At 41.2% G+C, this 11,949-nt stretch overlaps 1 protein-coding gene across 8 annotated transcripts in view; it reads left to right on the top strand.

Moving 5' to 3' along the window:
• Positions 1-11,949, top strand: part of LOC122550461 (nectin-3-like) — a 110,790-nt gene that overhangs the window by 42,528 nt on the left and 56,313 nt on the right. For 6 of the 8 annotated variants that reach the window (XR_006311861.1, XM_043691210.1, XM_043691205.1 and 3 more), the window contains exons 2-3: positions 6,943-7,281; positions 10,206-10,508. Coding sequence is in view for 7 of the 8 variants with exons in the window: in XM_043691210.1 (XP_043547145.1) it covers positions 6,943-7,281; positions 10,206-10,508 (642 nt within the window). In the remaining variant the exon portion in view is untranslated. The remainder of the gene's footprint in view (positions 1-6,942; positions 7,282-10,205; positions 10,509-11,949) is intronic. The other 2 variants (XM_043691206.1, XM_043691207.1) reach the window with 2 other exon arrangements.

Below are 11,949 nucleotides of genomic sequence, written 5' to 3' on the forward strand. Positions count from 1 at the left end.
TGAAAAATGCAGGATTACAACAATAGGGTTAAGGAGGTGGATCGGAATGGGAAAATCTTTGAAGGATTTGAAAGGCCCGCTACTGCGCTGTAGGGATTCTATGATTGTATAAAAGAGCCAGGTTCAAGTCTCACCAGCTGCAGAGGTATGTGAGGCATCTCAGAGTAGGTTGATTAGAAAAATACAAAAACACATATTGGGGGTCCTCTTGTGGTAGTGTCCCTCCCCCTGCATGGGGAGAACCGGGTTCAAGTTCCACCTGCTCCTGTGGTTAAATAATATCTCTGAACAGGCCGATTAGAAAAATAGGTTAAGTTGGAAAAAAAATGTGAAAATGCCTAATGGAAAGTCAGTACGTAATGGCTAAATTACTATTTAACTTGTTGGTAATTTGTATTTGCATCTTACATTCAACTGATTTGCATGAAAGTCCAAATTTAAACAGCTCATGAAAATACTTGCCTGAGTCATTTTTATGAAACTTTGTTATTCTGAATTTAGCACCCCAGAAGTTAGTGTTTTGCATGGTTGAAACATTGCAAACCATAAGCAAAAGAAGCAAATGCAAAGAGGCAATTAATGTTGACCTCTTTGCTTTGAACCAGACATAGGAGATAGGTTTTTTTTTTAATTTATTCTGCCAAAATTAAAATTATTAACTTGCCTCTATCCAGGGCAACCAGTTATGTTTCATATTCGGATCAGACAAAGATGTTTAAAAAGACTATATCTTTGCTCTTCAGACAGTCCCTCAGGATCAAGGATGTCCTGCTTCCATTTGGGTTCTGGAATGGCTGATGTTTGGATTTGGACTTGTTATATGTCAGGCTTGAAGATTTGGGTAGGTTTGTTTAGAGGTTTGTGTGCTCCCTGCAACACCTCTACTTTGTCTCTGCACTCTCCTGATGCAGTCGCAATGATTTTTGGTGCTTTCCTGAGTGAGCCTTCTCCATTTTGGTTGGCTATAAGCCAAGTCCTCACTAAGTGAGCTGGGATGTTTAAGTGTTGTGGTTCTGTTCGCCGAGCTGGGAATTTGTGTTGCAGACGTTTCATCCCCTGTCCAGGTGACATCCTCAGTGCTTGGGAGCCTCCTGTGAAGAGCTTCTATCGTATGTGGCGCTTAGGCGGTTGGCACAGGATTCCCATTTCCTGGCTTGTCTTAGCATCTCTCACCCGTAGGTGTTCAAAGCTTGTGAGAAGATTTGTAGCTCGGGTGCTCGTTGTGGTTCTGTTCGCCGAGCTGGGAATTTGTGTTGCAGACGTTTCGTCCCCTGTCTAGGTGACATCTTCAGTGCTTGGGAGCCTCCTTTGAAGCGCTTCACAGGAGGCTCCCAAGCACTGAGGATGTCATGTAGACAGGGGACGAAACGTCTGCAACACAAATTCCCAGCTCGGCGAACAGAACCACAACGACGAGCACCCAAGCTACAAATCTTCTCACAAACTTTGAACACCTACTGGATGTTTAACTCTCAGATCAGATATAAACCTGTTGATTGGCAGAAGATTCCTGGGGCTGAATAGCCTACTCCTGTTCCTATTTCTAATGGCCTATGCTTTGGAAACATTGTTCAAAGTGCTCCACTATCCTTCGGCGGGTCTCCTGCCAAGAGGTGTCTGCCCACAGCTATTGCAGCTTTGTTAATGATGATTTCGATCTGTATTCCTAATCATCAGATCATGCATTGTTAGTACAATCATGAAAGTAATGCCTTGGAACTACCAACATGATGTAAATATGAATGATTTCCAAATCAAATTAGTTTGATTTGAAATCTAATCTAATCATTGGAATCATTGGATATCATGGAATCCATTCAACGGCATCAAGGGAAATAAAATTACAGGGAAGACAGCATGGGAATGATAATGACTAGATTGCCCCACAGAGAAGTAGAATAGATTTAATTGGCAGATTGGACTCTTCGCCCAGAATGGCTCTGACCAAGGTGAAACTTAACATGAGAAACAATCCTGCAGTTCTCTCCCATCATCCAGCAGCAACTGTAACCCTTTTCTTTGTCCTAAACAGTCATTTATCCACACAGTGCACCATCCCAGCAGATAATGACAATCATGAAACAAGGTGAAAGGTGTTGATAAAAGTAAAATAATAGGTAGGGGATGGAAGTGGTGCTAAGCATTTCATTGAGATGTTATAAAAATTCAGAATACTTTGTAAAAGCATGCATACTTATATAATGTCAACTGTTGTTATTACCAGACAAGTAGATCCCAGACTGAAAGTCTGGCTTGACAAATAGAAATGATAACAAGATGATGTTTCATGAATAACAGCTACAAACCAAGAGTTGGTTTTAACAATATAATAGAATAGCATTTAATGTGCAAAAGAAATTATAACTGGAATAACTAGAAATTATAACAAGAATAAACCGCTGTTTACATAATTTGAAAGGTTTAAAAACATTCCAAGATGATCCTGTCTGTCACAGCACTATCACTTTACAGTACTTGAACACCTTGGAGGGAGATTTCCATTCCCTGTCACTCACAAAGGAATGATGTATTAGTTAATTTCAGTTCTGGTCTTGAGAGCTAATAGCCTTGATTAGTCACACTCTAAGCTTAGTTTCCATCAGCTTCAAATAACTCCTTCATGATTCCAACCAAATAATTCTGACCGAGAGCTTTCAACTAAAACCCTCAGAGATAATGTATTTAACTGTTCTACACTAATTCCTTTCTGCACACAAACATTTGACCAAACTTCAAATCAAAACTTCTGCAAATTGAAATTAAAAGCTTTTGAACAATAGGTCACCTCCACCCCAACTGAAACACCTGTTCAAACTGCAAACAATCGTTCAGTTAAAACACAGGATCAGGGAAGTGACTGTATTTACAGACTGCAACCCACGACACGACAAGACCAAGATTGAAAACTGCTAACAGAATTAGATTTTATTGAAACATTGTACTCAAGTTACAGGAGTTCAGTGTAATGTTTACAATGTCACCATTCATGGTGCCATTTTAGGTACAAGGCCAGGACTGTGATGGAATACACTCCATTTGTGAAGAATGAGTGTAACTCCAATAACATTCAAGAAGCTTGACACCATCCAGGACAAGTAGCCTATTTGATTAGCATCACATCCACATACACCCATTCTCTTCAGTACCAACACTCAGTAACAGCATGTACTATCCACAAGATGCTCTGCAGAAATTCACCAAAGATCCCTAGACAACACCTTCCAAACCGACAACCACTTCTAACTAGAAGGGCAAGGGTAGCAGATACATGGGAACACCACCATGTCCATGTGAGTGTCCAAGCCACTCACCATCCTGACTTGGAAACATATCACCGTTCCTTCACTGTCTCTGTCTCTGGATCAAAATCTGGAATTCCCTCCCTAACAGCATTATGAGTCAGTCTACAGCGTGTGAACTGCAGCGGGTCAGGAAGGCAGCTCACTACCACCTTCTCCGCAGCAGGGTGGAGTCTAGGACAAAACACTTGAAAGGAGGATGTTTGGAAAACTATTAAACAAAAGACTGACAAGTTTGTGGAGAATGTGGCCTATATCCTGATGTCTGAAGTGGTTCTCAATTATAGATTTTCATTTGAAATCAACTTGTTTAGATGTGTTATGAGACACATCGGTAAGAGATGGCACCTGGACTCTGGACTTCTGGCCCAGAGATAGGGATACCACCAAGATCCATGCGTAAGGCCTATGCATATTGTTATAATCTTCTAAAATTCCATAGATTCTGGAAGGATCACAGTGGATTGGATAATAGTTGATATAACACCTTTATTCAAGAAATGATGGGACAGAAAGCAGATTGTAGGTCAGTTAGTCTAACAGAGGTAAGGCTGTCTTGCTGCTCTGAAAAGAAAAGAAAACGGGAAGTCATACAAATGGTTTCTCCTGGTCTGGCTGTATACTTCAAAATAGAGCTGTAGTAAGCCCAATGCATCCATCATTAAGGTTTTATTAAAACTATGTTTCCTGCGATAGCTGTACATGTGTAGTCTTCCCAATGCCCTGGAGTATTATCTGGTGTTTCTATCTCTTTAACCAAGAAGTTACATACTAGTCGGAGAGGGTTCCAATGATAATTCACTCAGCAGATTGCTGGAATAACAGGTTTACCATATCAGGAGGGATTGGGTCAACAAGACTTGTATTCACTGAAGATTGAGAGGGTATCTTGTTGAACTGTATAAAATTCTGACAGGGCTGGACTGATTTTATGCAGGTTGATGTTCTGGGTCATGGTGTCAGGACACAAGGTAGACCATTTGTATGTGCAACTAGGAGGAACGTCTCTACTCAGGTGATGACCCTGGAAAATTCACTATCACAATGGGACAATATAGTTAAGAAATAAATAGCTTTTTAGACACTGACAATGTCAAGGGTAGAGGAACAGAGCAGAAGTACAACCTGCACATTGATTTGGATGAAGGAATCAACAGCTAGATTTGCTGATGACTTCAAGATAGCGAGCAAAGTAAATTGTTCGGGGAAGGTAGCCTGTCTGCACAGTGATATATAAATGAATTTTACTGCAGTTGTGCAGGCCTTGGTCAGACCACATCTAAGATGTGAAGTTCCGTTTCGGTCCCCTAATTTGAAAAATTATAATTGTGTCAGTACTTCAGAGACAGTCTATTCCTGGGCTAAAAGGGCTATCTAGAAAAATATTGTAGAAATTGGGACAATACCTATTAGAGTTTAGACGATCAAGAGTGATTGTAATGAAACAAGATCATGAAAGGACTGGATTGAGCAAATACAAGTAAGATGACTCCTTTATGGCAGACTGTAGAAGCAGGAGAGCTGGAGATTAAAATAGTTTTCAGAGGATCGCTAGCCTGTAAAGTCTGCTTCCTAGTAAACAATACATGCTAAAATTTAATTCACAGCAGGATCAGATAGAATTTGAATAGACAAAGGAGTAGAGAGTTGTGAAGTGCAGACAGGAAGTTCGAATCGAGACCACAATCAGGTTATTAGCTTATTGACTGGTCGAGTTGCATCTGAAGATCAAATAGCCAATTGCTGCTCATGACCCATTTCTCATTGAAATGTCCCACATCTGTCAATTAGGAGAAAGACAAGCCTGATCAGATCATGCTGCCGTGCATAGTTATGTTTGGGCCTTAAGGCATCACCTCAGTACCTGTAAAAGGCTCACTATCTCAAGCTACCCTGGAAAAGGCCCACTATCTCAAGCAACTCTCAATCCTGCTTACAAAGGATGCTATCTATTCCCCTAATGAAACAATCCCCTACAGCTGCCATTTGACTTTTTGCTTCCTCTTGAATGGCCTCCTCCTGTACCACGGTGCCATGTCAGCTGGCTCATTCTCCTTTCAACTCTGTTCCTCATCCACACTGGGAGCAAGTACATTGTACCTGTTGGGCAAGGAAAAGAGCTGAGGCTTCTCTGTTCCTGAATATAGGATCTCTCTACCTGCCTCATTTGCTTTCACACACTGCTGTCCCTGCCCACTGACCTGAATCTGAAGTACTTAATCTACCAGGTGTGACCACCTCCTGAAACAAAGCATCCACGTACCTCCGGCTCTGCTGGATGTGCCACAGAGTCTGAAGCTCGGGCTCCAGCTTATCAATTCTAAGACAAAGTTCCTTCAGCAACACATGCTTGCTGCAGATGTGGTAACTGCAACTCGCAACAGGATCTGCCAGCTCCCACAACATGCAGGACAGCACATCATCTGCCCAGCCATCTCTACCATCTCTACCTCGTTAATTTGGTGTAGTAGTTAATTAATCCCTCATTAGTTAATTAATTTATTAATTAGTTTTTCAGCGTTTTTATTTCAAATTTAGAACAGATTTCTTACCAGCCAATCAGAACACAGCTTTCCTGAGACTCACATTTTCTGTTTGGCTTTAGTTACTCTGTGTGCACCTCCCTCTAAATCCGCTATCAGGCCACAAATCCCTGAGGTAAATTAGTTTTTATACTCACCGCTCCGTGTACTCCTTTCTCTATTCCTCTCAATTTGTTGGGCAAGGAACTCTTCCAGAGCAATAAACTTGGAAATATTCTCCACATCATATCCCAACATGATAGTTTTTTTTGAAGATTCCACATTTAGTGCATTCTTTCAATGGGTGTTTCCTCTTGTCTTCACTGTACTATTAGGCATAGATTGTCCATGAGGCATCAGCTTGTTGCCTTTTTCTGCGTTGGAATGGGAGTCAGAAAGAAGAAGAGCAGTGCAAAGAGGGATTTCTGGTCACAAACTGGACAGTTAGTTCAGTGATGACCTCCACTCATATATATTTTCCAGGTGAATGCATTGCCTGAACATGAGGGCGCAGGTCACACATCAAATGTTCAAGATGATGATAGGTGACACCGTGCAATTCATGTGTATGCCATAGCTCAGCCGACATGATAAACAGGAGGAAGGTGACAGTCTATCAGTTTTTGGGAATTCTTGTTCGGGAAGCAGGGCCCAGCAAGTACCAAATAGAAATGCATTGGGAAGAAAACTAAATGTTTTGGGAAGGGGGTTTTACAGTTCCATGGGAAGGAAAGGGGAAGCCAAGCTCAAATGTTCCAAGTAGAACCCAGATTCATACTGCTTCTACTCCTGGCCCCAATAAATGTTTTCAAAATGTCTCTTCTGGCCCTGCGTTGTTCATAATCATTAGCAGCTGTGAAGTGTGAATGCTATCCTGACAATTAACATTACAGCACGGGATTGATGGCATCATCAAAGAGGATTACAATGAGTTCATGCCAGTGCCTGAGTCACCTGCTCAGTAGTGTGGGCTACAGTCAATTTCAATCCAATACAGCAGAAAGCAGGAAATGGGATATTTTAATTGCCTTTCATCCAGCCTTGCACCAAGATGTTGGGTTAAAAATCCTCTTCCTGCCATTGATTTGCCACTATTCATTAATCAAACTTTTCTTTTTCAGATCCAATAAAACTGAACGGTGGCCAGATTTTGAGATCTGTCGGTGATGATGCCCTGCTGCCGTGTACAATTAAAACTGAACAAACTATCTCACAATTCATGTGGCGATACAAGCGTGGTCAACAACAATGGAACTTTTTCACAGCAGTTTTCAAAAATGGAAAGGATGAAAGACTTAACGATATATTTAACGGCAGAATGACCTACGTTGGCCAAAGTTCCAAAAATGCGTCGATGTATTTGAGAAATATTACCCTAAGTGATGAGGGGATATACAGCTGTATTTTCACTTTATTCCCTGATGGGCCTGTTGAAGAGGACATACGGCTAATCGTAAGAGGTGTAGAACCTTTCCATTTTAATGTCTGACTTTTAATATCACTTTTAATGTTGCACTCTTGCCTCCAAGTCAAAGCCCAGGCTGGAACACAATTTTGACTCTACAGTGTAGCACTGATAAATGTACATGACAGGTGTTGTCTTTCGAAAGCATGTTGAGATTGTCCTGGGTGGGTGTAAGATATTTCACATCACTGTCTCAAAGCAGAATGCAGGAGTTCTCTCTGGTGTCAAGCAACATCACACAAAAATTCTGGTCATTATCACAATGCTGTTTATAGGACTTTACTGTCTACTAAATAGTTACTGCATTTCAGATATTAAAATGATTCCCATGCTAAAATATTAATTTGGTGTAAATTGGATCTAAAAGTTGATGTTTTAAATTGGAGGAAGGCGAATTTTGACAGTATTCGGCAAAAACGTTCAAAAGCCGATTGGGGACAGATGTTTACAGGTAAAGGGACAGTGGAAAAATGGGAAGCCCTTCAAAAATGAGATGATGAAAGTTCAGAGACAGTATATTCCTGCTCGGCTGAAAGGAAAGGCTGGTAGAAGTAGGGAATACTGGATGTCTAGAAAAATTGAGGTTTTGGTTAAGAAAAAAGAAGGAAGCATATGACAGGCACAGACTGGAGGGATCAAGTGAATTCTGACAGTATAAAGGCAGTAGGAGTATACTTAGGGGGAAATTGTTCTTTATACAGATGAACTGAATGACTTTGTGTTATGCAGTTATCATTGGATTATTCACTGTCACTTCCAACACAGTGTTGTCATATGTAATCTTTATTTAGTTGTTTGTTTACAACAATTCATTTCCTGAATTTACTTTTTTCCTAAAAAAAACTAAAATTCTTTTCTGCAATTTTCTAAGAGGATTAATTCACCCCCTCTCACTTGATCTTGAAAGTGTTATAATGTAATTGGATGTCCTGACACATACCCAGGATGCTATTAATTAGAACACACTAATACAATTACATGGTGAGTTTCTCCAGCAGAAGTAGAAGATCCCATTAATTCATGCTGTACAGGACTGTCCATAAGCAGAGAGGTCTTGCAGTTTATTTGTATTTTACAACAGAGGTTTCCGTTGTCATCTCAGTCTTTTTTCACCATTTCTTTCTGTGGTTTCCTCAAGGTAAGTAATAAAATTCTTTCGTCTTTCATTTGAATAAACATCTTTCATTTGGAGATGCTAGTGTTGGACTGGTATACAAAGTGAAAAATCACACAACACCAGGTTATAGTCCAACAGGTTTAATTGGAGGCACACTAACTTTCAGAGCGTCGCTCCTTCATCAGGTGATAGTGGAGGGACACAATTCTAAGGCACAGAATTTATAGCAAAAATTTACAGTGTGATGTAACTGAAATTATACATTGAAAAGTACCTTGATTGTCTGTTGAGTCTTTCGTCTGTTCAAATACAATGATAATTTCACTTCTTTCATGTGTAAATCACAAAACCTTTTTTTAAAAGTTGCATTCTCAGGTTAGCTGTAACAATGGGCATTAGCTAGACAATAAGTTGAAGGTGTTAGCCCCCTGTGTTCTCTGTCTATGCCATGATGTTTAGATTGATTCTAATCTAAAAAGTGAGAAAACAGAGTTTTACATGAATTCATGCAATTTTTGATCAAACTACAATGTAACTCTGCAAGTACAAATTCGCCCCACAAAATATATGTGTGCATGTGGGTCTTTGTCTGTGTGTGCGTATCTGGGGGTGGGGGGTTGTGAGTGTATATGTGTATGCATGAGTGTAGAGTGGTCTAAGTCTCTGAGGGTGTGTGTGTAGTGCAATGGTGGTCACCTGTAATGTGACATGAACCCAAGGTCCTGGTTGAGGCCGTCCCTATGGATACGAACTTAGCTATCAGCCTCTGCTCGGCCACTTTTCTCTTTTTCTGTACTGCCTGTCCCGAAGTCCAGGAGCCTGAATGTCCGGGACCACTGAAGTGTTCCCCAACTGGGAGGGAACTCTCCTGTCTGTTGATTGTTGTGCGGTGCCCATTCATCCGTTGTCGTAGCCTTTGCTCAGTTATCCCAATGTACCATGCCTCCGGGCATCCTTGCCTGCAACGTATAAGATAGATAAGTTGACTGAGTCACATGAGTACCTGCCACATACATGGTGGGAGGTGTCCCCACGCATAATGGTGGTATCCATGTCCACACTCTGACACGTCTTGCAGCGCCTACCGTGACAGGGTGGTATGGAGTTGTCCTGAGAACAATGATCTGTTTGAGGTTTGGCGGTTGGTTAAAGGCAAGCAGTGGAGGAGTGGGAAAGATCTTGGGGAGGTGCTCATCCTCATTGATAATGTGTTGCAGGTCACGAAGAACATGGCGTAGTTTTTCAGCTCCTGGGAAGTAATGAACAATGAAGGGTATCCTGTCGGTTGCAGCCCGTGTCTGTCTCCTGAGGAGGTCATTATGGTTCTTGCTGTGGCACGTCGGAACTGGCGGTCGAGTTGGGCATTGTACCATGTTCTTGTGAGAGCATCCTTGAGTACTTCCAGGTGCCCGTCCCGTTCCTCCTCACCTGAGCAAATCCAGTGTTCGCATTGGGTTTGTCCATAGGGGATGGCTGTTTTAATATGTTTTGGGTGGAAGCTGGAGAAGTGTAGCATTGTGAGGTTGTCTGCGGGTTTGCGGTACAGTCTGGTGCTGAGGTGTCCACCCTTGATGGAGATGCATGTGTCCAAGAATGAGACAGATAGTCGAGAGTAGTCCATGGTGAGTTTGAGGGTGGGTGAAGTGTTCCCAGTTTCATTTGACTGAGAGGATGGACTGCAAAACTTAGGTGTCATTGTGATGTCTAATTTGAACTATGTTCAGTGTTTGATGTTGGTTAATCATTCAGAAAGGATCATGACATCTGAATGTTCTAAACTACACTTCTTTGTCTCAATTTAGCTCCTCCGACTGTTACCATCCAAACATATCCAGACTTTTCTCTGATTGACTGCAGGAAACACCTCATTGTCATCTGTACAGCAGCAAATGCAAAACCAGCTGCCAGTATCACTTGGAAAGCCCCTTTTGATGTACATACCGATGAAAGTATTGGGCCTCCTGCTGAAAATGGGACTGTGACTGTCTCTAGCTGGTTTCAACTGTGTCCGAATAAATCGCTTCATGGGCAGAAGATTGTCTGTGTTGTGGAACATCCAACCCTCAATGCTTCAAAACACGTTCCTTATCTGCTGACTATTGATTGTAATTATAATTCTGTCCTATTTTTCATTATATTTGTGTTAATATTTGTAGTAAATAGTGAAATAGAATTTGTTATGGCTCCATTTTAGCTGTACAACTGTGGGGCTATTAAAAAAAGCAGAAGCCACTTCTTTTACTCCTTCCTGTTGTGCCTCCACATTCACCTTTTTCGAACAAGCAAGCAGGACACCCAGAGGAAGGAATCAGCAATCTGTGTGAAATATACAGCCTAGATTTGACAATGTTGTCAGAACCTGTTCTGCTGTATTAACTGGGGCTTGAATGAGAAGGTAGCTATGACAAATTTACTGTGAAGTGAAATCCTCAGTGAATTGAATCCTGAAATAGAAAAATACGTTTTAAGCCTATATTGTAAAGGAAGAGGCATGAGCACTTTGGTGTTTTTACAAGCATATGACAAAACTCTGACATACTGCTCCCACCCTTGATGTCAAATTTCCTTCACCTCTAACTGACAGACTCCATCACCATGTGTACATTAAACTACTCTCCTGCCAGTTACAGAAATTCACCAAAGATCCTCGGACAGCACCTTCCAAACCCATTACGACTTCCACATAGAAATTTAAGGGCAGCAAAATACATGGGAACACTATGTCCTTCAAGTTCCCCTCCAAGTCACTCACCATCTTGATTTGGAAATGTATTGCAATTCCTTCACTGTCACTGAGTCAAGATCCTGGAATTCCTTCCGTACCAGTATTGTGGGTCAACTCATAACAGGTGGACTGCAGCGGCTCAAGAAGGCAGCTCACCACTACCTTCTCACGGGCAACTAGGGACAGACAATAAATGCTGGCAAGCCAGTGACACCCACATCCCACAAATGAGTAAAGAAAAAAAAATGGTTTGTGCTGTTCCTGAATGTCTACCAGCTCCACTGTATTAAAGACATCTGTGGTGTTTAATTTTGCTGAGGCTCTGTTGTTAAGCTCAGCAGTGCCTCTTGATCTCTGGCCTTGCTGGTCCATGTGCTACTCTGCACACTTCCCATCTATCCATTAATATCCGAGCCATAGAACAATGTGACTCATTGTTTACAAGTCTCTGAGCATGAATTTGTTCTCCATTCTTTATCTGCAGCCCTGCAATTTTTATTCTTATGTAATTCTGTATTCTTTATTGAGAAACTTCCCACCCATTAAATAGTCTTCCACCTCTTACACAAAAGTTACCCAAATCATAACCCTGAGTAAAAAATACTCCTGTCCTTTTTAATGGTTTTGCCAATTACCTGATAGATGTACCCTGCCAGAGGAAACATTCTTTCCAATTGACCCAATTTAAGTCTCCTCCAATTATTTTTAACATTCCTTTTACATCTGCCCTTTGTTACAATCTCCGTAGAGACCTACAACTTGTAAAAGGAGATTGGAATTCAAGTTGATAGGTAAAAAAAATGACACTACTTTACATTTTT

This window comes from Chiloscyllium plagiosum, chromosome 6, assembly GCF_004010195.1.
Source record: "Chiloscyllium plagiosum isolate BGI_BamShark_2017 chromosome 6, ASM401019v2, whole genome shotgun sequence".
NCBI lineage: Eukaryota > Metazoa > Chordata > Chondrichthyes > Orectolobiformes > Hemiscylliidae > Chiloscyllium > Chiloscyllium plagiosum.